The sequence below is a fragment of the Myzus persicae genome, unplaced genomic scaffold, assembly GCF_001856785.1.
Source record: "Myzus persicae strain clone G006 unplaced genomic scaffold, MPER_G0061.0, whole genome shotgun sequence".
Classification (NCBI taxonomy): domain Eukaryota; kingdom Metazoa; phylum Arthropoda; class Insecta; order Hemiptera; family Aphididae; genus Myzus; species Myzus persicae.
In genome coordinates, this window is record NW_019101102.1 from 426,061 (window position 1) to 453,596 (window position 27,536).

General features: G+C 33.6%; 1 protein-coding gene across 2 annotated transcripts in view; it reads left to right on the forward strand.

The window, feature by feature from the left end:
- The window catches only part of LOC111027732 (cAMP-dependent protein kinase type I regulatory subunit), an 83,334-nt gene that overhangs the window by 54,703 nt on the left and 1,095 nt on the right, over nt 1-27,536 (forward strand). For both annotated transcript variants that reach the window (XM_022306145.1, XM_022306146.1), the window contains exons 2-6: nt 558-722; nt 5,108-5,308; nt 5,387-5,606; nt 17,866-18,069; nt 23,362-23,449. In XM_022306145.1, the coding sequence (XP_022161837.1) occupies nt 558-722; nt 5,108-5,308; nt 5,387-5,606; nt 17,866-18,069; nt 23,362-23,449 (878 nt within the window). The remainder of the gene's footprint in view (nt 1-557; nt 723-5,107; nt 5,309-5,386; nt 5,607-17,865; nt 18,070-23,361; nt 23,450-27,536) is intronic.

A 27,536-nucleotide genomic window follows, 5' to 3' on the forward strand; every position in this document is an offset into this window, starting at 1 on the left:
TTATAATTTACGATTTATGCGAGCAATTCGCATCTTTTGAACATACAATCCAATAGAGTAATCGACGACTATCTAACTGTGAAAAATAATGTTCCAGTTATGCATAGAAATAACGTTTTCAAAAACATTGAAAAGTCCCAATCCAACTTCCTTAGAAGTTCTAAAAACATCGCAGAAACGCCTTATGCCGTGTTGCTTGTAACGTTGTATAAAACATTATTATGTAACTGTTATCAAATACATATAATTACGTGAATAGTATCGTAGAAACACAACAGTAATGTTTTTCTAAAAACTGTATACGTTTTTAACTATACCAGTTTCTTGTACAGCGGGTAATACACTTTGTAAACGATTTAAGCGGTTTTAAAAATTTTAAATATAATATGTCTATAGTTGTATGTTTCCTAGTCTTTAACTAATATTGTTCGACGAGAATAAATATCCGTAGGTTTTTTGGAATTCCCCATAAGTATTAACGCAACAAAACGCAGGCGTTTGGTTTTTTTTTTTAACTTTAACTTTAACGTTTTCTCAACATTTTTTTTTTCTTTCAGGAACAAGAGCAGGGAAGCGACAGTCAGCACGGTGAGACAGACGAGTTCTACCAATCGGCACCGACGTCAGGTCCGGCGAGTCACGTCCAACAATCGATCCGTCGAAGAGGTGGCATATCGGCCGAGCACGTTTCCGAAGAAGAAGCCACTAGCTATGTGAAGAAAGTGAGTTGTGCGCGCGGTGCCAAAAAAATGTGTTTAAACGCTTTAAAAAAAAAATAAAAAATAAAATTATGAAATAAAATGAAAAGGGAAACCGTCGCCGTCTGCAACGGGTACGTCATTTTATTGTAATTTCGTCCGTAATAATATCACGGAATCGGTTTTGTCGCGAGGGGTTTGAGCTGCAGATAAACTGATGACAGCCAAATGAATGTCTCCGCGGCTGTATTATGTATAGGTGTGCGCCTCGGGAGAATAACCGCGTGACATATTATTTTATTTTATTATACAATTATATAATGTACCCGGCGAACGCATTTATAATGTAAATTGTAATAATATATAATATTGTACAGTGCGTGTTAGAGCAAGTCGCGACTGAATAAGTGTTTGGAAATCGTTGGCCACAGCGTATATATAAAACAAATACCTGTGTCGCTGTAAAGAAAACAAACTAATGCGCTGTGATATTAATAATTTCAGTTTTATTATATTATTATACCCATACAAGTACCTGCGTCGACCATATTGCGATATCTCACTCGTTTAATATTCAAAACTGTTTTTTATGTAATTGGACGTTATACGCCAGATAATATACATTATAGTACAATTTTGCAACATAAAAAGTCGTAAAATTTTATCGATCTTGTTAACCCATCGTCGTTCAAAATCTTATTTGTATACGTCGTATAACAGTAAACATAATTTGTGAATGTAATTTGTCCTGTTTAAAATATTTTAATGCACTATAATTAATAATCTATGAGGTTCGTAATGCTCTGACCATTTGCCGACTACGAAGGATTTTATACTCAAGGTTAAGACGGGAGTAGGTATTGCATCTGACAAATATATTATTACGTCGAAGGGAAGGGAAGCTATAATCTCATAGAAATATCATGAAAATAGATTAATTGGAACATCTATTTTACCGGTATTTGAAATCTTTTATCGATTATTAAAATCATAAAGTTTGATTAGTAACATATTACATTCGTTATACCTAATAGTGACTATATAGTATTCACAACTCGTTGGTACTTGGCTATTATAACCTCATTTCACATTCTAATATTTCCCATTCGCGTGATAAGTATTAATAATAAAAATAATAATTATTATTGTTAAAGTAATATCAAAGGTCAACTATACTCAGATGACTGGTATTTTTTATTATTATTGATATTATTATACATTATTTTTCTTTTACTTTGAGAGTGAAAGTATCGCACTTGTCCAATCGCTGCAAAAATAAACCATATTCGTATAAGAGATATAATTCCCTGTATTATTTAAATTGTTGACCTTTATCCTCAATTGAAATCATAGACTGAATTGAATTATCTACGATTAACGTCGGTAAATATTAATTGCTTGTAATTAATTTTAAAATAATTTAAAACCGATAATTAATATGAAAGTAAAATATAGTATTAAATATGACGGCCGTTCATAATTTAAAATTTTGTTGTCTTTGTCCACCCATGCGTGCGACACATAAGCGACTTTAAATTCCTCTTCGTTCAGATTAGTCAAAGTTCACATTAGAATAATATTAATGTAGATGGACCTATTTATTTTTAATTTTTAATTTGAATATTATGTGAGTCCGGCTAGCTTTTTTTTTTTTGTGTGTCTTGATTTCGTAGATTAATATAAACACTGTTGTTTGCTTTTAAATTTTAATCCCGCAGTGCCATTTTGAAATTTATTATTTTATCAAAGCGAAATTCACATCATTCTAAAATAACTAACATAATTAGTGTTGAATATTTTCACATCCTTTTATTTACTTTAAATAAATATCCTTATTATATTCGCTATACCCGCCTACTGTACATTTTTTTGAACGAATTAAAAATAAAGGGACACATTTTTAAAATGCTGAATAATTTTCCAAAAATAAAAATGCAATTATAATTATTAAAATTAAAGGCGATCTGTCACGTTACTGGAATTTATTGCAAGTATTTTCAGCGTTTTATTATAATTAAATCGTATCTGGATGTTGCTTAATCAAGTAACAAATTCATTTGTTTTTATTAAATTTAACAGCAACAAATAAACGAAAACATCTAAATTTAAGATGTTTAATACCTTAGAATTCATACACATGTTTTTGAAACTTTTTGAAGTTAAAAACTTACGTCAACCCACTCAACGCATTGTTCTTGTACGCTATTGTATCGAATAATATCAACTGTAACTAAATAATTAAGACTCCATTTGAACTTATTCCCGAAATGAGATAAGTTCCTCGATGATTTTCATTACTATATAATTACAATACATTATTCTCTTTCAAGTATAATACTATAATTAAATAGTATATTTTTTAGATAACCAACTCATTAAATCATTTAAAAATATAAATTAAACAATTTCTTTATATTTTTGACGGCACAGTGACGAGGATTGGCCAATTACGTTTAAACTTAAATACAGAATAAACAATATGCAATATGTTTCACATGCGGATGCGTCATGTCTATGGTGTTGGTAATCTATTTTTTAATTTTAACATAAGCATGACTAGAGGAATCGAATTTGAGATTGGTTTAAAATCAGTTTGATGAATGAGTCGTCATTATTTATAGGTATCATATTTTTTTTTCTTCATTCTTAGTAAATCGGTCAAGTACGTTGGTTTTCGATGAAGTTGATACGGGAATTCTGCTGGATATATTATTACCGTTTTGTATGTTTTGCCTTCGAGAGAGTTGAAATTAAATAATATACTGATCCACATACACACACACTGCATACATGTGTCGTAAAAAATAGTTTTGTTCTCGTGAAAAACATGTACGAAGTGTCAGTATGTCACACCAGTTTCCCAGAAATGCCAACTCTTAAATTATGGTGTTCTGAATAAAATAAAAAAAAACTTAAAAACTTTTTATATTTCGGCTTATTTCATTCCATTTTTTCCCCTTTTTCGTAAACCTTTACCGTAGTGGGCTCTAAGCTTTCACAATTTATTATGACGTTAAGCGTAGGCAACACAAAAACATGTTTTCCTCTTTAATGGTACTAATATTTTAGAAACTATCTGTACTGCTGTTGTACGCACAATAGGCGAGTTTTACTTTGATACACGGTCATTTGGAAAAAAAATATGAAGAAAAAACAATCAACTAAACAGCTTTCTATACTTCACCCTAATGAACATTGTATTGCAAAAATGTGTATGAACTTTATTCTTTATAACACAGCTGCACGTCATCATATCTATGCTAAAATATGTTTAATTTTTTTATGTGCTATATATTTTGTTTGTACCGATGTTTATGTAGTTATTTATAGATTTATTTACAGTTAAACTTGAGGTCAGAAACTACAATACCTACCTACAATAACAATTTAGGGACTTGCTAAAGCTATACAATAGAAACTAAGGAACCTTGGGTTTTCAATTATAAACTTGATTATTTATCATTTATTATATTCTTAAATAAAATAAAAGTTTGAATTTTTGGTTGAAATTCGGTTGAATTTTTTAGTGGTCACAGTTTTACAAAATTAAAGGCACTTAGAATAGTGAAAAAAAATTTGTTTCGTTTCGCGTTGACTGCAGTGTTCAAAAGTTAATGATCTGTTACTATTTCATCAACTGAATTGTTAATATTCGTATACATTTAATAATATATTCACACGAATTATCTATAGTTCAATGATTATTTTTTAAATACTTTTACCACCACGATTGATTATTGACAGAGACATGTAATTACGTATGTTTTATGGTATTAATTTTTTGTATGCATTTGTTTATCTGGTTAATGTTGTAAGTACTTTTGTTGGTGGATTTTATCTAAGAAAAAACATACTTACTTATGATCTGAAAATAATTTTTTTTAAATTTATTTATTTATCAAACATAAATTAGATAACGTAATGTTTCAATGTTGAAAGGTTTTATACAGCTAGTCTTCATAATACATACTTCTTATTAACCTTTAACACTGATTTAGTAAACATATCGCGTGCTGGATAAAGATGAAGTGAAAGTCATTATTTTATTAGAACATCTAAGTGTAAATGTATACTCTATTTTAGTATTTGCAATACACCTTCTACATTAATTTATTATATTAGTTATTAATACTCAAATCTATAATATTGAATTCGGGTTAGTTAAGTAAATTTAAAAAAGTTATTAATACATATTGAATACCCATTGAATTATCTTGTTAAAATGTATTGAGATGTGTATAGGTACCTGTGAATACTATGTTATTTTCTTTTCTTTTTTTTTATATCATTGAGCAATGAACACGATTATTGTTTCCTTGTTATTAATTATTACTCATATTGGTATGTAGTAGGAGTGCACCTAATTTTTTTTTCGTTTTAATAATCATTTCTTCTTCGATACATTTCAGGTAGTGCCAAAAGATTACAAAACAATGGCGGCCTTATCGAAAGCGATCGCCAAGAACATATTGTTCTCTCACCTGGACGAGAACGAACGGTCGGACATTTTCGACGCAATGTTCCAGGTGACGTTTCTACAGGGCGAATCTATTATTCAACAGGGTGACGAAGGAGACAATTTTTACGTGATCGATGTTGGCGAAGTTGAGGTAATTGAGCTCACCCCGTTTTATTGTCACCGTTTATTCGGTATTTTTCATTGTGCGTGTATTGTGCGTACGATTCAGGTGTACGTAAATTCGGAACTGGTGACGGTGATCGGCGAAGGCGGGAGTTTTGGAGAGCTGGCTTTGATCCACGGTACACCGAGGGCCGCCACGGTGCGTGCTAAGACTGACATGAAGCTCTGGGGCTTGGATCGAGACAGTTACAGGAGAATACTTATGGGGTCGACGATCCGAAAGAGGAAAATGTACGAAGAATTCTTGTCACGCGTCTCTATTCTAGGTAAGCGCACTCGGTGTATTCTGACCGCCGTGCAGTATATAATTACAGCATTTAATAAGCCACTTGGTATTGTATAAATATGAAACAGCGTGTTTATTGCATACTTAGACCGCGGTACCGTACATATATACACATGTATATATGTATCGCGTGTATTGTATGTGTACCTAATATGAAAGTCTGTACATAAACGTCATGAAAAAAAATAACATAAAAGTAGTATTAATATAATAAAATATTTGGGAAAATATCGTAAATAGAGGACACCCTGTAAATAGTGGTATTCGCAATGACTAGTGGTATTAGTGTTAATTAATTATTTGCTCATAGGTTTCCAAACTATATTTCAAATTGGAGTTAATAAAAATGGAGTAAAGCTTACCAGCTCGTCGTTCATCACAAAACCTACATTATTTATAATAACCGAAAAGGCAATTAATAAATTAAACTCGCTCATTTATTTTCATTTTATATGAGCTTATACTTACACCATAAACATAATAATTTAATATTAACCATCCAACCCACATAGATTATTTCAAGTTAATTAAGTCGTTCGTAGTGACACACATATAATGCTTTTATGAAATGTATATTATTATCATTCCATAAATGATTCTCTATTAAACTAATAATCTGAATTTGTCCCGAGCTTGGTTTTGCAAAACCATCATCGACAATAACAACAATTGCTAACGGTGATCGCTGTTTGCCTAGCAATCGTAAAAAATAAGTTCAACAATTTCAACGCCAGACCGTGTTATTGTTATTTCGCCCTGGAATTTATTATTACACGGTCAAATGGCTTTGCGATTTGCAATACGATTAATTCGAGTCTCTTAATGAGTGGCAACTTTCGGAGACGACAAGAAAACCATCGCAGAAGTCTCAGTTTGTCCATAACGGCGTTTAGAATGCGCCAAGGGAAAACGGGTGGTAATCAAAACTGATTGCATCATAAAGACAGACTTTCACAGCACCGCGACTTCTTTATCCGCCGAAGAATCCCCAAAACACGTCCCATGATATATCCAATGATAACTACACAGACATAAAACGATCATTTCAACGACGCGGGACCGTTACCATAAAATGGCGTGCCCGAATGGCTGCGATTGAAGTGTGTACGTCGGAAAAACAAATTCCAATATTCTTTAGACACCTTATTGTTATTCCGCCGGGGAGAGACGACTCTACATATTATAGTTTGTGCGTGTATCTTTATCGTTCAATCAATGACACTACAATTTTCAACGCGGCTCCCCGGAGTCGTTAACATAAATTTCCGAACGTCCCGATCGCTCTGTTGTACCTGCACTATATCGTAGCGATCGGCTTTGGCTGCGAACACAACATAATGTTACGTACGCGTGTTTACTGTACAATAGAGCCTGTCACGCGCTGTAATACTCCAAGTAAAAAAAATATATAACCATATAAAATATACACGACGTGTGACAATACTTAATTGAATTGCGATATCAATAAAATGATATTCGTAAATTGCGGTTAACCGCGAGTGTGTCGTCCGTCGGATACGTATAGGTCATATATTATATTATTATCGTGTTATATTTTACGCTTTAATCTACTCCGACCCGAACAGGACGCGTCTCGCGTACATAGAAAATGCGAATCAATTGAAAACTGATTATACTGCGAAACTCTGATACGTCACTATGATACCTATACGCGCACGCCATATAATATAGCCGAGCATTGACTCGTTTTGTCACTGAATTCACCATTGTTGTTTGCGGTTGCTCCGATGTCACGCTGACATTAATTCATACGCCGACCATCAATTTTACCTTTGGTTACTGCCGCAATGCTACGCACACACAAAAGAAAGGGTGTGACCCAATTGAAACCCACCCGGACGACAAACACACCCGATTCAGAGTATACTATGATATTATACGCTCTTATATATTGGTGTGTATAAAATCATACGTGTAATTGAGCGATCGCGGATCGGCCAACATACGCACGGCGGAACTTTCGTAATAATATTACAACGAGCTCACGTTTCAGAATATTTTTCTTGTGCCAAATTTATTTTGTTCTAGTTAACAAACTGCAATCGTACGAACGATACTAATTGTTTTTTGTGTTCAATCATACGATGATACCATGATATATTTGTAATAATATGGACAGCGCCGTAAAAATCATGAGTGCAGGTGGTTCCGAGGGGGCACTGGGGCCCGCTGAGTCGTAGGGCCCATTGCTGTCTGCAGATGTTTTTGTTATTCATTTGCCCATTGATTTGATCCATAATAATTTTATCGATATCTTGTATTCGATCGCGTATAGTGGAAAGCAAAATATGTAAAAGCCTGGACCGCTTCGACTTGGAATTATTCATCTAAATATTGGAGAAATTACTCAGAGCCTATAAAGAGATTGGGCGAAATGAATAGATTTGTTGATTGTTTCGACGAGGCAATTATTTATCGGTTTTTAAAAATGCAATACATCCACCAATGAAACCTAACCAGCAGTGTCCTAACTGAACTGTAAAGAATACCCACTATCAAGTCTGTCTTTTTTATGTGTTAACTGTATGATGTTCAAAAAAGAGGGAACCGCATACACACCTGGGTCTTTGGCTTTCTAGTTACAGCACTGTTATGTGGAAGTTTCGCTGTAATTTAAAATAACTCAAACGCGAACAGTAAGACATGCATGTACGTGTGTGTCGTGTGTGACGTTATTTTGCATTTTCGACGATTGGGTCGATCATGGAACGCCGTACAACGCGTCGCAATAAGAAATACAATTATTAGGATAGTAATGATCTAACATGGCCACACCTGCGAAATCATCTTCTCGCAGAATTTCGAATTATGTCAATAACATATTAAATATCACGCCAGTAAAAATAGTAAGATGTGTATCACGTACAAGCGTGGACGAGTCAAATATTTTGAATTTAGATTTCGGGGCGCTAGACATATGAACTTATGATGGGCTATAGGCGTATTATTCGGCAACAACTTACTATACCTACTATTATATGCTCTCGTGTTTTTAATAAGAGTTCAGAAATCAACATTCTTTTGGTGGATTTTTTGAGAGAGAAGCATATTACTGTACATGTATGCATAGGCAACAGTTTCTAAAACAAATTGCTTAGGTTTTTTTTTATGGAGGTTGACGTCAAAGGTCATCAGCCATGACATTTTTGTTGGCCACCACATATTACGTGAATACATTTTAACCTATGAAGACGTGTCTTCCTAACCGCCGATCGAGCTCTGGAAATCTGACCTACTTACATTTGCAAGAGACTCAGTCGGATATAATATCGCAATTCCGCTTGTTGATCGCGCCCACGTCTTACCACTAGAGAGTCGTCCAACAGTTTTGCAACAATTTAAACTTTTGTCGTTGTACTGCCTTATCGGTTTTCAATAATATTGGAATTCTGTTTGTTTCGAGTATAAGTGAGTAAACTGTTCAAAATAGCCATAAACATTTAGTCTTACATTTTATTCTTAATCATAACTCTAAATAATACTGAGTGACACGAATGCGCGAAAACACACGCGAATAAACTGACAGATAATAGGTATTTATTTATTTGTTTAAATAGGAAAAAAATATCAAACAATTATTCGACAATTTCAAATTAATAAAAATATATTTTTAATACATAATGAATATTAATTTTTTAGATTTTGAGTGAAGCGATTATTGTATTGGTTTTACAAGGGTAATTGTTTTTTATTGTTTTATTTGTCTGTCCACACCTTTAGAAGCACTGAAAATGCTTCAATTTTCAACTTTGAGGGTGGTTTTTGGTTTGTTGAAATGTAAACAATTACTTTAACCTACTTATTATAGTTTTAATAAAAACCTATATTATTATAATAAATTACAAACTAATATTAAGCTATATTAAGCTGTCTCCATCTTACGAACGCGTAACATGGCAAATTGCACGTTCTGAATAATCCATTTAACTCCGTTATGTTTAATATTGGAACAGGTTATGAGCATTTGAAAATCGTAAATTTTTCGTGCTTTTTGAAATACACATAAAGTCATAACTTGCTTTAAAATTAAAATATGGAAAAAATCCTTTGAGATTCACTGGGTATTATTATTATTCCTAAATGTTATAATAGGTCAATTTGCTCTTATATTAAACACACCTCAGTTAAATATATTATTTAGAACGTATAATTTTCTATGTTATGTGCCTTATGCTTTTGCAAGACAGACAACACAAACGGGTGGAGTTGCTATTACGACGTTTCTCCTCCGTTACTTTGAGGTTTACGGAGGGTTTTACGAGAAATTCTTAAGAAATTCGAAGAATGACTTTTCAGATATTTAACCCTTGGTAAAATTAAAATTTTAAGTTTCTGTATAGAGACTTCTGTCTGAGTTTTAATTTTTAAAAACCGCTTTAAAAAGATAATTTTTTTTGTCTTAAAAAATAAAACTTTTTTGTGATTAATAATTTAAAATTCAATAGCTCTAGTAACCCTTCGCCATTTACAATATATATAATTTAATTTTAGTAGCCTGGCAAAGCTTGGTGCAGGTTGGCCGCAGTCACTAATGTGTGCTGCGGTCAAGCATCGCCCGACGTCGCTGGCTCCCGGATGGGTGACCTACCCGGGTTCTTGGCGATGAATCCTTGGCCCACATCAAATAATACATGTTTCAACCACAACCCCCACACACACCCAATGGCGCATGTTGCCAAGGGTCGAACAACTATTTAATTTAATTTTAATATTTATGGATTTAATACGGACAAAAAAGTGTTTGTCTTAATGTATATTTAAATAAGAGTATTTAGGTACTTTATATGTATATAACGTATGAATTCAACGAAGTAGGAAAATAATTAAAACCAAGCTTTACAAAGTAGATAAAAAAAAAAATACTCGAATAAGTTATGTAGTATTTTTCTTGAATAGTAAGTATCACCTATTACTCAGTGACATAGTTACTTTGATTTGACGTAAATAAATTACGTTTGTAAAAATATTTATTTTATATTTGTGTTAAATTCAGTTCCAGAAACACTAATATAATATACTTATACCTTAAACTTAGTATAAATAAACTAAAATATTTGGTAAATTTATGCCCTGGGTGGCTTTAATTTTTAGTAATTAAGTAGCCGTTTTCGTGAATTAACATTTGGGGAAGACAAATAAAAATCTACTTTTCGTTTATAATATTTTATAATTAGATACTATAACTATACAGTCAAAGGAAGTCAGTTAATTGTTAATGTTTGAATAGTTTACTTGGTATTAGGTATGAAACATAGACAATCATTTGGGTAGTTTAAAGGGTCACCTCTTGTTATGTTTCAACATTTTTAGAGTCAATAAGTAAATTTCTTATTCTATATTAATTATAATGTTCTTTAACTAAACTGTTTTTTTTTTTTTTTTTAATTGTTTTATTAGTTGCGAAACTAAAAGTTTGAATGAGTTTTCTTTAGTTTAATTCGATGCCTTTCAAATATATCCTGTTTCATGTTATATTAAGTTTTCGATTAAGTAACTATAAATAAGAACTTATCATGTATCCATTTTAATTTATAAAACTTCATAATACGTTTTAAAACCGTTTAAAATGTAATATTAAATTTATTTTTATTTTTTGCAAACGAAATATATTTAAAACTCCAAGGTAGTAGTCAGTATGATATACAAAAGTTATTGCAATACTATTAATACTCTTAAAACGTACATCAAAATATTAACTTCAATTTTAATTTTAGGATACAATTTTGAGTGAAATGAGTGATTTGTTTTTCTGTTTTGAGTGTTACATATATTTATAACACATTATTTTTGGATATAAAAACTATAACTACTCATCATGCCTGAGAAATACCTAGTTAAAAAGTTTAAGTAAAGATCCATAACGAGTTACTTTTCGAGTAATTTTCTAATTTACCTACATTGTTGAATTTTTTTCTCATGATTTGCAGTTTCCTAAGAACTTCTAAGTAAATACATTTTGTAATCATTATAAGTTAATATTTTTCTTATATTATAAGCCGGAGATTTAAAAAATATATTTCGTTTAGTCCAGTTCATTGCTTTAAAAAAAAAATATATATATATAGTGTTTCCGACTATTCAGTCGGAAACACTATATGTTAAATATTACATTCTAGGCCGAGCAATATTGAATGAATAATTTCTGGATTTGAATAAAGATCAAATTAACGTATACAATATTTGAACAAACATTTTTATAGATAATAACATTTCGCCCAAACCTTTTTGTGTTTAAAGAGGCGTTAGTTCGATTATATACGTAAACTAACCAATAATAATAACTTAAATTAACATCTATTCTTATAAAGTTTTATCATTGTGTGATATCTATTTGTATTATGTTTGTTTGTAAAATTATATTAAATGTATTTTTTTTGCGTGCATACTCTTATAGCATTTGCTAATTGTGCTTTAGAATATATTGTAAGGTTTAATATAAATGTATTTGGTTTTTTTTAACTAAGAGGAGTTAGAGAAGGATATTTATTCAATAAAACTTATAACTTTTACAAGTTAAATAAAAGAAAAATATAATTTAACTGACACTTTTTCTTTCTTGGCTTAACGAGCTAGAATTTTAGTTAAATATTTACTAGACTTGCTATTTATTTTGTCGTATAGATATTTGATTGTAGAACTGAAAATTTGATAAATAATATGGACATTTTTTTAGAATTTTGGTATGGTATTGTAATACATGTTTGACAATTAATTATTCTATTTTTAAAAAAGTATCAGAATTACTTCTTATATTTATAGGCACCAATTCAATATGATAACGCTATAAAATATCTGCATTATTTTATATGTATTATACTTTACCAAAAATAGTATGATTTTTATCAAAGCAAGAAGTTAAAAGACTCGTTTCCAGATTCGTTTCCAAACGAATATAGCCATATAGGACATATAGGTACATATATGCATATAAAAGTTAACCATTATATACACTGTGTACTTAACAATTTTTTTCAATTCAGATTTTTCCTTTCTACGTTCCAAATACTAATTTTGTTTGCTCACGTATTGTAAACATTGTAGATTTTTTTTTAACTCGTCTTATATAATTTAAAGGGTTTACAAAAAAAAAATCGAATTTACATAAAAAAGAATATATGTACTTGTTTCACAATCATGCACTCAACAAACACATTAATGAAGTCCCTTATAAAAATAATAATAATTCAAACACAAATATTTTATGTATTTGTTTAAATAAAATTTCATCTAAGGATCATTTAAAAGGTTTCCATAAATTATATATAATATATTTCTAAAATTATAGTTGATTAGAAACTAAACATTTTTAAAAATTGTTGAAGTGCAAAAATAAACATTTTATTTCTAGTTTTAATAGTCTTAACTCCAATTTTAAATAATAAAAAAACTTTGAAGAAATTCTTGCCAAATATTAATACATAATAAAATTGCACTTTTATTTTATTTTTATTTTATTATAAAACGTTAGTAAAAATGTGTGTTTTATTTACTTTTTAGAACTATTTAAACTTAAAAATATTATTTATTCAAATTGTAAAAAAAAACAAAACGCTTTCGTTACATATATTATGTTATTATCGTACAACTTTAAATTTGATTTTTACTGTGAACTTAAAGACTGTAAAGAAAAAAACTAGAACTTATCTGCCGCAATGATTAAATAAAGCATGGAACTTAGGTACTCATGCAACTTGACCGAATAACTATATGCCTAACAAAATGCCATTAAAGTTGACGATTTTTTGAAATGCCAACAGTTAACGATAAAATAATGAAAATGATACTGCTAAAGGCTGTTGTAGTTTTTTTATTTTTATTTTTTTAGATTTTAAATGTCAAGCTAATTACCACATGGCTAGTTTAAACCTTGATCCAGATTTGTTCGCTTTCTATTGATTAATATCAACTGTACATTTGACCCTCGTTAATGCCGGGGAGAAATTTAGCTTTCGTTTGCACAGCAGCCAAGTGAGGGTGGATAGTATATAATTAAAGAGTACCGCCCCCCCCCCCGCGTACGCTCTTCGTTTAAGAAATAGATTCATTCATCTTTGTTAAGGGCTAATGGTGACGACGACGAATAAAACGAAAGAAAGACCATAATTATTATAAGGGCTTACCATAGGAAAATAAAAATTAAAAACGGATCCATAGGCTTGTCTTTTGGATATTGTTTTCGTTCGTGGGAGGCAAAAACAACAAAACCTAGTGTATACAATGAAAATAATTATTTTAACGCCGCCGCCGCAGAACAATGTGGTGTCGTTTGCACATTATCATGTTTTTAGAAAACACCTTACATGATTAATGATAATAATATATGATGATGAAAAATTGTAAGAACCTATATATTATATAACCTACGTGAAAACAAACCCTGAACACTCGTCGTGTACCGCACTTTCGCGTAAAATTATTAATATTATTACGAACACCTTGGTAAGAATTTGCTATCAAACAATTAGGTTTTGAAATTCTGAAGTGAAAAAAATAAACTAATTTTTTTACGTTATACCTATACTTGTCGTTCACACTTGCACGACTTTGTATATTGAAGGCAGTACGCTGTGCTTATACAAAGATAAGGTTGATTAATCGTTTTTGCGTATTATTTGACGCTCAAATTTAATATTAAATTACCTAATTAATAAAACACAACACCTATATCTAATGGATGGTCTTATATTTTATATCAGATATTAATACATAAATAATATTGTAATGTTAGTAGTATTAAAACTTTGGTAATCAATATCATTTCATCACAATAATACTGCATAATTAATTCGTTTTAAATTGTGTTATTTTATTTGTGCGTCGTACAATATGCACGCAGTATGTGTGTATACATGTGGCTTTAAAAGTTATTATTTTTTTTTTCGTACTATTAATCTAATCGGTATCGTAATACAGTACTCTTTGACGGTGAAAGTTATGTGAAATAATATAATAAATATAAAATAGCATTTTGTATTCTTGTCTTATATTATATGCTATTAATATAGGTGATTACTCTCGTCAGTTTAAAATTTAAAAAAAAAAATACATTATACATTATACATTATACATCGTTTTAGTACGTTTTTGAGTTTTTTAAGCATGTTCTGACCGAAACGCTTTGGTATTAAAAATTAAACTCAATATCTGGTTCGGAAATCTATGAAAGATCCTTGAGGGAAAATTTGAAATATACAATTATCATACATAAATCTAGTTTATAATAATTAATGGTCGTTAATGCTCTGTCGTGTGAGTCGAAACCCTCGATATTGATTTATTTAGCACAATAATAACATCAATTACGGTTTTCTATATACCAATCAAATACACCAATAATAATAATAATAATAATAATAATTTACCTAGTTCGATATTAGGTCAGTTGGCGTTTATGCGTATATTTAGTTTTTGTTATATTTTGTACACTCCGCCGAAGAAGTTACCGTACTTATTGAAAACGTTCCAAATTTCGAAATAGCAAAATAAACAAAAAAACCTCTGCGTATAATGCACTCACGAGCAAAACACTTATATCATTTGATATAATGAAACTCGATGTTAGTATACCTATCGTATATCGAATTGTGTGCAATTGATCGGTGTTGAACTGTTATATAGGGACGACTACTATATTATTACGTTTTTTCTTTTTTATTGCAAACGAATGTATTTTTTTACAATTAATTAATGTTCACGAATCAGCTATGCCAGGTAGTTTAAAATGTGTTCAATATTTTTAAATACAAGTAAACGAAATTTCTATAATTTTAAACTTTTACCGCTATGTATAATTATAATTATACTTCTCTGTGATTTTTATAAAATGAATTTTAATTGAAATATCGTCTATTGTTCGGCAATAATTACTTCTCGACTTTGATTTTATTTCAAACGAATTTACTGAATAATTTTTTTTTTTTTTAACATAACGAGCTTAAAAAAACGTACCAAAAGAACAACAATTTGATTCGCTGTTTCCTTCATTGGCATTTGTAAAAATGTACAATAATACGTGCACAACGGAGAGGCGAGAAAAATATATTAAACTTTTGGGTTGTATGTAAAAACTATAAACCCTAGAGTTATATTAACTTTAGCCGGTGTTTTCTGTGGGGAAAACAAAATAAGGGATGTTAAGTCTAGCTAGTCTTATTACGGGTCCCGGACGTGATCTTTATTTTTAAATACATTTGGTTGTAACGTAGGTGGATTTGTCGAACGAAACTAAACCACGGTCCAAACTATACTGCAACGAATTCTTAGGAATTGTTAATATACGATATTATATTGTTAGTGGTCTAAGTTTCGAGCGCGTGAGAAAATGTGTTGAATGACGTCAATATAAGAATAGCGATAATATATTTGCGTTAACGCGTATAAAAAAAAAAACAATCGAATTGGATTTTTGTTCCCAATATACAACTCACGAAATTCTTATCGAACCCGCGAATTAAAATTAGAATTTCGGGGCAAGTTTCCGGCGACGAGAAGCCTGCGTGCAATTTGTAAATTATTTCCCAGAAATTAAACACTATTGGAAACGAATACATAAAACATATTAACCCGTATTATTATATCTGGTATATTCTGGTGTACCGCAATTCGCGTGGAAAACGTTATTGATTTGTACTTTTTTGTTCATCTCGTAAAAAATCACTCACCCCTCGCGTGCAGTCGCAGTACTATTTCATTAAACTGCAGTACAGCTGTCAGCAAACGTCTGTTTATTTACCAGCAGCATAATTATTACTGTCGTTTGATTGAACTCTGTTCGTTCGAAATTGCATTTAACGCGAAATGCATGCACTATATGTGGGTACATCGATACTGTTTGTAGATCGTTGATAAATATCAACACGATGCGACGGGGTGCTTTGAAAGCATATAAAATGTCGTTCGGCTGTTTCAGCAATTTATCCTACCCGTTAATTACCATTCTAATAATAATACGTCCAAACGTATGTGTGCCTATATTTTATATATGTATATATATATTGCCTTTATTGCCTTAAGGGGGCGATCGATGATGGACACGTTTATACTGGAAAAAAACTCTTCAGACTTCAATGTTATATTGAAGGTTGGTTTTGGAAAAAAAATTGTTCTAGATAGTTTGTCATCATCACTATGGGAAAAAACCAAATACTTTTCAAGATAATTGGGGAAAACAAAAAAAAATACGGGGAAAACAGGCATATTGACAAAGTCGACTTTGTTTTTTTTTTATCGTTTTTCAAAAAGACTTGTTAAGACGACATTTTCAATTTTTTTTTCGCTTTTTATGCAGAATAATAGTAATAACGTTTTGTTTTCAAGTCAAAAGGCTTATACAATTTAATACACGGTTCTGTTTATGGTTTGTGGTTTATGGTTTTTACTATGAATTGTTCTTACAGAAATTCAAAAATATTGAAAATACACTTGGTCACAACATTTATACAATAAGCGTTACAAGTTCTAATTTTGACGAAATTAGATATTTATAATCAAACGTAAAATTACGATTTATCCTCAAATGGTTTTTACTATTGTTATTCATGGTGTAAATAATTCCTTAAATTTTAGAACCTTAAATTTTCATGAGATATTCATTTTACCGTTTTCGACGTACCCAATGAATTTTTCAAAATTGTATTTAAAATTAATTTTAAGCTATTTCTGCGGATCTCTTACACACGCGCGTTCCACTGTATGCCGCTCGTCACGATAGATCTTCCTATCAGTAAATGACAGTGATGTATGATATTATGTACAACGTTTTTTGCCAAAAACTAGTTCAACGCCCTACCGTATTATAGTGTATTACTCGAGAATAAAAAAAACATACCCAACAGTGGCATCCACTCGAAATCGTGTTTCCCCGTGCAATGATTTCTCGTTGGATTCAAATTTAACGCATCCAGTGGACAGTGACCTACTCATTGACCAATTACGAGTTATACCTGCTCTGAAAATCGTTCACTACTATACAGCTGAGCGATTTACTCGGCTCGTTTTAATCGCGTCGTATTTTTCGTCTATTCAAAATGTTGTTTATTTAATGATTAAAGCAACGACGGGAATGGACGTTATTTTACATTGATCTCATATATACTGTGGGTTGACAGAAAATGTATTCGATTCGATCCGATGTCCACTGTATATATATATATATATATATATTGGGTTTTATTTTCGCCATCTGTCTTACATCTGTTTGCGTGGGTATATGTTCGCAGAGAGTCTAGACAAATGGGAGAGACTGACCGTGGCCGATGCGCTGGAACCCGTGTCGTTCGACGACGGCGAGACGATTGTCAGACAAGGCGAACAAGGAGACGATTTTTACATAATCGTCGAAGGAACGGCGCTCGTCCTGCAGCAGCGGGTCGAAGGAGAGACTCTGATCGAAGTCGGCAGACTCGCGCCGTCTGACTATTTTGGTATGTACACACACGCACACATATATATACTCTATTATAAGTATAAAAATGTATAGGTACTTGCGACGATAACGCACTCGAGTTAACGAGACCGCCGACGGGGTTGTGCGTTTCGCGAGGAGTAAAGCTCGAGCGGTGGAGTGGGAAGGGCCGAGGGTGTAGAAATAAAATTATCGACTCCGCTCTATAGTCCTCCCCCAGGCCCTAACCTAACCTAACCTCGCCGCACAACGCCCCTTACCCACCTCACCCACATCACTCACCCGCCCACGCACTCCCGCCCACCCGTCCGCCCAGACACGACGTGCCGCCGCCGCCGGGCCGTGTGTCCACAATGTCCGTGTGTTATACGCCAGAGTGGCGTGCAAAATTCGTGTGATAACATAATAAGTCAATCGTTACCCCTGTGGCCACCAACGGTTCCGCGGTCGCGTGCCATCCATCAATTATTACAATTCATATCATCGCACTGCAGGTCGCGCACGATACGTGTCGGCTCGTAATTCTCAAGGCAGATCGCACGACGATGACGACGCATATAATATATACGTATACCTACTGTGTACGCGCAGTCGAACGTATAAACGTTTCCGTATATTGTCTATACGCCTCTTACTTGCCGGTGGAATATTTAGAGGGGGGGGGGGCGAGAAAAAAAATTGTCGCCTGCGCACACGCTGCCGTCGGAGAAAAGACGTTTTTACGGAGTCCGCAGCAAGCCTGTTATTATTAAGCCCGTCAACTTAATATAAATAATATTATATCGTACTTGTGTACGTGTACTACACATTGATACCGAACAATTTATGGGAACTCCGTTGATTGCGATCGCCACTTATTTCTGCACGTCTCGCTGGCATTACAGTATAGCGTCGATTCTAAAGTATAAAATATTCGTATGAGATCCCGAAATTACGGTTGCGATGTAATCGACGCGTTCGAGAAACAAATGGACAGGACGAGAAATACAAAACAACAACATAATAAAACATAGTTTCGTTCGTAGAACCTTTGTAATTATTTTCTTTTTTTTACGTCGTACACGGTGCACAAATGCCGGACGATACAACGAAAATAATAATCTGCGGTAAGCCCCCCATCCACCATCACAAAATGATTCGACCGACACGCTCACTCCCATTTTTCTATTCATACTGCATTTAATCATTCTGAATATTGACATTTTGAAGTTTATTTAAAGACCATATTTTCAATTACACTTACATTTGGCATTTTGTATAACATATTTATTTCAAATAAGAACTACTTTATTTTTACTATAAATTGTGGCGAGGAGAGTAATTTTTTTTTTTAACGTTAAAAATATAAATCGAAATTCATTAGAATAGGTATATTTTCTTAACTAATAAACTTCATGTACCTACCGAAGTTAATAGTTCACGATGATTTGTTTACAATGTAAAATAACAATGGTTAAAAAATTAAATTATAGAAAGTCAAATTAATAATAAATTATTTTTATTTTTTTAATTGTCTGGGTTTAATGAGTATATCGATATTAGACTAAAATATTTAATGTATTACATATATTTTATAGCCGATGTAAAGACGTTATTAAGGACTTATATCCTTATAGTATGTATATAAAGTCTTATACAAGAAACTATAACCGTTCAAATTCGATTTAGATGTATCTATTTTTTTTTTTTTAAATCATTCGTTTGGTTAACAATTTTCGTTTGAAAAATTAAGTTTTGATCGCACGCTCCTTCGACGGTATACAAGATATAATAGTCGAAATACATAGAAAGAAATGAAATAATGGACAAAAGGGCGATAGGGTGAGTAACTGTTGGTTATTATAAACCAGTGTGCCCCCGCCTGCGCAACGAAATGTCGTCGACAGCACTCGTTATCACTCCAGCTGCAGCTCGGTATACGGTACAAGCTTCGGTACACAGGACGCGGTAATGCCGAGCGACGTCAGCTTTGGGTCCCACGATCTATCGTCGCCTCGACTATCGGATACGTGTTGATTAGGTTGATACCGAGTTGCGGTCAAGATTATAACAGGTAAAAAAAAAAATCCTAGTTGCGGTCGGGATCAAAACAGGTAAAATATCAAAATAGGTAAAAATCCCAGTTGAGGTAAAAAAATATGATTACTATGTTTTAAAATATTTATATATTTACATTTGTAATATTAAACCGGTTCATATTTGTATGATACACATTTCACAAATGTCAGCGAGTCAATTTGTTTTTTCAAATACTGTCGTATTTTATTTTTAGTAAATTTCTGATTTATGCTCTCGCTTTTTTTATTAGTTTCCAAATCTACAGAATTGATTTTTGAATATGTATCAATCTGAATTATTTTTGACACATTTGAAAAATTCAAATATGTTGGGATGCGGCGATCGGTTCTCAGTTTTAAATTTAGAATTGAACGCTTCACTTCCAATATTCGTTCTCAAAACATCATTGTTCAAAGCTGCCCAGAGTGTGGTTGGAAAAGTAGCATCATTCCCAATATAATTATCGACTAAATAGTCACTAAATTCAGTAACTCTTGAATCTATAAGTTGTTAGGCGATTAAATCTAAAAACACATTTCCTACTTCATCTGGAGGGAGAAAAGTCAATCCAAAAACGTAGTGTAACCATATTAATCGTTAACCGGACACCTGCCGCAATTAAGACGTTAATTTTACCTTCAATATTATTAAGACCGCAATTCGTCTATTGCGACCGCAACTCGGACAATACCGTTGATTATCTCATCTTCGCCGACGGTGATAGTAGATATTGACATATTGTGTTCTAATTTAACTTATATTACACGATGCAATAATAATACGTGTACAAGTCAATCGTCGGATCCGATTTTAATTTTTCGTCTCGCGCACACCCGCAGCAATATCTGGGTTTTTTGTCCGTCCCGGATGACCCATGGGGACAGGGTGTGTGCCGTGCAAGTGCCGTGATGGCTACGGAGTCCGTTCTGCCGATCCCGGTGGCCCGACATTTTCCTCGGCTTCGGGAAAACGCTCGGAAAAGTGTGTGCCGTTTTCCCGCAATCGAAAATCGGACCCGGCTGCGATGAAAAATTACGCTCGTTACGAATATTATCGCTGGCCACGACTTCCATACACCGTCATCATGCCGGGCGGGGCACCGCAACAGCCGTCGCCGCGGTGTGCACGGCGCTCCTAATGCCATCAATTTGTTTACTTCCCGACCGACCGACTGTCGTCTGTATATTATTATTGTTCTGTTTTGGAGACTCGCATCGATTTTGTGCGATTGTACACGCCGAACCGTCGCAGCGGATTCTGTTTGAAATCCTCGTGGCGCCCACACCCGTGGAATATATCGGGGCTCCACCCCGTCCACGATGGGCTCCCATATGCGCTGCAACGAGTACCGCGTAGAATTTTCTTCGTATAGTGATCGCCGCTCGTCCAAAATGATCCACAGTTTTGGGGAAACCACGGAATCGTCCGGAAAACCGTGTGCCGACCGCCAATCGAAACTCGGACCCGGATGCGAAGAAAAATTACCTAACCTTTACGAATATTATCGCCGGCCGTATATAACAATGCGCCGCCGGCGGGGCACCTGCAACAGTCGTCGCCGGTACACAAGACGCGTCCAATGCGATCGATTTGTCTGCTTGCCGACCGACTGTCGTTTGTTATATATATATATTGTCCCGCGTCGGAAACTCGCGTAGTCGCATCGATTTTGTCCGGACGTACATGTCGCGCCCCGCAAAAGAAGTCGACGTGAATTCAATTTGAAATTCTCGTCGCCCCCCCCCCTCCCCCACGCCGGATCTATGTGCAGCAGTGTGTATAATATATAGGTATACCGCGTACTCACCTATATATAGCGATGACGGAGTCCACGCGTCGCCGATCGCCGCCCGCCTGCAGAAGTTTTCCGCGATTTCGGTGGGACGAGACGAAATCGTCCGGAAAACCGCGTGCCGTGTCTGCAACTGAAACGCGGGCCCGACGGCGGTGAAAAATCGCGCTCGTTACGAATATTATCGCTAACCGCGTCCCCTATATATATCTACGTATACATGGCGGCGGGGATCCAACAACCGCCGTCGGTATGCGCGACGTGTCTAATGCGATCGATTTGTTTTCTTCCCGACCGACCGACTGTCGTGCGATGTATTATTGTCCGCCTCGGAGACTCTCGTCGATTTTGTCCAAATGTCCGCGTCGCGTCCCGTGATAGGAGCATAGCGCCGTCGAACCGGCGTTGGAGCACACCGTATACCGCAGTGTGTTTATTTTTAAAGGTAACACTAAATAATTCTGTCAGATTGGTATGCGGTTTTCGGGAGGAGATGGAGAATACATAAATACACATTTCTTGGCGATTTTTACATTCTTAGATCTCTCCGTGTGCTCGCGCGCAATACAACTTGCGTTTTTTCCAAACGGCAACAGGTGTTTTGAATACGAAATTCAGATAGGCCGAATTTTTTTGAAGTCGATCTGGTCCTTTTTACCATAGCTCTAAAATAAAAATTGACTAAATGACAACGACTTAGAGTTTCGATTAAAATTATTGAATTTGTCGACAGTCATATTATTAGAATTGTATGAATTATTATGAAATTGCAAGTATTTTTTTTTTTGTATCCGTAAGCTATCAATAATTTTAATCGAGACTCTAATTCGTTGTCATTTGGTCGATTTTGATTTTAGGGCTACGATGGTAAAAATAACCAAATCGACTTAAAAAAATTCGGTCCATCTGGATTTCGTATTCAAAACACCTGTTGCCGATTGGAAAAAATGCAAGTTGTATTGCGCTGCAGGAGCACACGGAAAGATCTAAGAATGTAAAAATCATCGAAAAATGTGTATTTGTGTATATTCGCCCTATCTCCTCCCGAAAACCGAACATCAATCTGCAGATGTCACCGGACAAAATTATTTAGTGTTACCTCTCCAAAAATAAACTCACCGCACACATATAGTGGGGGCAGTGGCGTAGCCACGGGGGAGGCTGAGGGGGCTGCAGCCCCCCCCCCCGAAATGTTAATAAAATTAAAAAAAATTTTTAACGGTCTATGGTATTCGATCAAAAACTAAACCACCGCTGTGTAAAAAATTGATCAGCCCGACCGAAAAAAAATCCTGGCTACGCCACTGAGCGGGGGCAAGACATGTGCGATACATTATTATTCGTGCGGTCGCGATCGCAATGACCTCGTGTGTACCGCAGTCGCCGGGCCGGCTTCAATTATTGATGACTTGTCATCGATTGCAACTATATATTATATTATTCCGAACATTTGTGTTACAGGTGAAATCGCACTGTTACTCGACCGTCCGCGAGCAGCGACCGTCGTCGCCAATGGGCCGCTGAAGTGTGTGAAACTCGATCGGGCCAGGTAACGTACAATACGATAATACTATATAATATTATGTTTAAATATTGTATCCTTCTATCGGCCGGTCCAGCGAAATCCATTGTTTCCGTATGTATATGCCGGACGTCTGGCGGCTGTTAAACGCCCCCGTTCGCATATATATACTCGTATATATATATATATATATGCGCAGACCTCTCTCTAAAAGCTTAAAAGTCATCGATTTCCGGGAGATACGATATATTTTAAGTGGCTTTCAGGCTCCGTTGTGCGCGTCTGAGGTACATAAAATATATAGACCATAATAATTACAATGGGACTCCGAATGTTTCTCGAATAGTGTACCGCCTACCGACGTTATATTCTACGCAATTTAAATACTCGCGATGTGCCCGGGACGGTTATCGCTCTATATATTCTGAAGGAAATTATTTTGCACGCTGCTCCTATACATCACACACACATTAATCGTTTTAATGACCGATTTCGAAACGGTTTTCAGTCTTAACTATACTTGAAGATAAAAAACTTTTTTTCAAACATAACGTAATTTCGAGTAAAACAATTTCAAAAAAAAAGTGCTCAACCCTCTCTGCGTCGTTTTGAAATGAACTGCGTCTTTTAAAATGAAGTAAGAAAAATATATTTACTTTTACTTTTTAGTTTTACTCAACACTAGGAAATCAAATATTTGGGTCAGTTAGCCTTTTGCAAACAAGTTAATATTATTATTTTTGTTTTTCGTACGTTCGTAATGTTTTAATTTTCTCGTATTATATTATGCTTTTGTAGATTTCCAACATGTCGTCCCAATAAATAATTGCATTTCCCGTGCATCAAGCACGGTTGTAGTATTCGTTGAGTTCGTCTACCTTATGAACTTCTGCCGAGAAGATAAATTAATACAATTTACAAAAACCATAATATGTACACTTTTCTTCGAATTATATTTTCCTAAAAGCTTTTTACTACAAAATAGAACATAATCTTGTTTCTCGGAATGATATACGCGTTTTCTTCCATTGTGATCATTTCTTTTAAGTTCAGTTCAAGGATTTTAACCGTATACAAAACAATTAATATTCCACGCCCTTAAAATGTATTATTTTTGTTTGGAAGTTGACCCGTTGCTTATTTATATAAGTAAAAGTAGTATAGATTTGGTTTTTCCATTGTAATTATAAACTTTATATTAGACAGCAGAGGTATTTCCCAATATACGTATATACCATGTTTATAACATACTACTCGGAGAAACTAGGACAATATAAAACTGTGTGCATTTTCGATTCGAGCAATGAATGTAATTCTGCATGAGATACGCGGTCGTCGCCACTTAAGTATACGATCCACCCTACTGTGTTTGAAATTATTTTTAAGCCAGTGACTTCTATAATGCCCCGAAACAATAAAAATTGACTTGTCGATAAATTTTTACTTACTGTTGTCTCCCGTATAGTCACATTCCGGACACAAATACCAATTCACCAAATTACTGTAGTTGTAGTAAACTATTGTAATATCCCCGCGGATCGTACGTTAACCCGTACATGACGCAATTAAATACATTTAATGCAGTAATCAAAACCGTGTGCGACTTAGCCCTCGTTGGACAAAAAGTACGCACCGGGGGTCAAATTAATATAATATAGAGGGATGTTGTCCCGGGACGACCCCGCGAGGCTGTTCGATTATTCTCGGGCGTTGAAAAATTGTCGAAAACGAATAAAGAGGATAAAAATGTAAATGTGATCTGTGGTAGGATCTCGTGATACCCTTTTCCCGGGATATCACATAGCATTATAAATGAATATGACGCCAACAATGGGCTGGTGTAGTAAGTTTTTCGTGATGCAACGCGGATTTATAACTATTATACTGATGTACTATATATTGCATTACCACTTTTATAATTTTAAATTTTACTTTAAACGAGTTTCAAACCTCGAGTTTAATTTCATATTTATTCGTCATACTCGGACGACTTTTTAACTTCGAAGTAAAAGTTTTGTTTGCACTTAAAGTATGGCAAACTTTTTTAGTAAATCATTTTTAGTCGCATATGCTGTCAATTAATACATTTTCTACTGGTTTTTGTTATTTTTGTATTTATCTTTGATGTTTTAATGTAAAATCATTATAATAATGATAACATTTGTATGCGCCATAACTTCCACATTATTTTTTAGGTAGTTATATATTTATACTATATACACATCAGCGTGTAACCAATCAGTAACGTGTATAGATATTCGCAAAATTTTCACTCATACAAATTGTGTTGTGAAATAGTACCTGCACACGGACGCAGTCAACCACTGAATACTATGAATAATATTGAGATGATTTGTATTTACATAAATTGTAAAAAGTGTTTTCATTGCGCTCTTATATTTATTATATCTATTAGTATAGTAAAGTTACCTTGTAGCAAAAATTTTTCATGTGTAAACACAATATAAATTTCTAGTTAACGTCGTAAAATTGATTTTTGATACTTTTGAAACATTTATTTTTTAATTGCTTTTATAAAAATTTCAAAAATCTAGAGTTTTCCTTTTCCATAATTTGTACCCTTTAAATACCTACCATTTTCTCTTATGATTTTTACCTTGTTCAATTTTAAATTTAAAACCCATTTCTGATTGAAATCACGATATGGACGATGCATACTTTGTAAATACACTAGTATATTATAATAATACTTCTTTAATATTTACATTTTGACTAATCTAAACACCTTTAAGGATTAAAAAGTGTTTAAAAAATTGGTTTTTAATTTTTGAAAATGTCTCTCGATTCTGGATTGCATTGGATGAACTTTGAAGTACCTACCTACTGCAAATATTTATTTTCTTTGGGTACCATTATAAATGTTTTTTAATTGAACGTCTTTGATTTTACTTAACTATTTTTGCTTTAAACTAATTTGCATAATATATATTACGCTCTTTCAAATAACAATTAAGTACCCACATTTTGAAAATTACAAATGTTAAATGCTCATAGGTTAAAAATACATTTAGCATAGGGGTAAAGTATGATGATTAAATCCGCTACTGGTTTTTCGTGTGGATAAAGTGTTTAAACATCTGCGACCTTACATTTTGTGCGTACGTGTGTGTTTCATAGGTACCTACTGCACAACATGACCTAAATAATCTAATACACATCACTGCCAGTTACTTTTGCGCATTAAATAGTAATTTATTAAATTAAGGAATTAATCTTATCCGTGCACACGGAATATTTATTGTTTTTTCTCGTTATTGTTACCTACGCCGTTTGCTTTACCTATATCGCCACCGAGCCGAGCACAGACAAGTAAAATCTTCAAACGACCTGACACTCGCAAAAATACGGAAGCGAATTCATTAATCAAAAGTAGTCTTCCGAGTAGAAAATTATACGATATGTACCGAGGACTCAGAAAGCAACGCAGCAAAATGTTGACGTTCTTCAAAAAAATGTTTCGGAATCTATTTTACTGAAACTATAATATGCAAAACGATTTATAATATTCAAATTAGAGAATGCCGTGCTGAAACATGTATCTACCCACTAAACGGGAGTTAAAACATTCTGCGTACGAAATGATTTTTTTTTTTTATTTTATGAAAGGTATGCGGAAACTTCATCATAATACCACGTTACAGAAATGGTTGAAAAATAACCAAACAAACGTAAAAAATATTATGATAGTATTACGGCCTGGTAAGATTATTAATTAATCCGGTTACCGAGTACACTCGGTTACTGGTGTATAATGCATACAAATAAAGTGTTTGTTTAATCTATATTTTATTCTTGGCGGGAATCATTCATTATAGGTATATTTCAATTTTTCCAATAATTATATATTGTTTGTATTGTTTTTTTTTTTTTCAACCAGTTGGTGAATCACAGACGTTGAGTGTTATACAGTTGAGTCTTGATAATTCGAATTTCGAGGGGAACGCAAATAAATACTACTTAAAAATATGTTTCGAGTTGTAAAAGTTTTCCAGTTATCGCCACTCGACTGTGTATACAATTTTCAATCTTCACACCATGTTGTTATTTGATATAAATCCTACCCATTAAAATCGCCTAAGTGCTAGATAATATG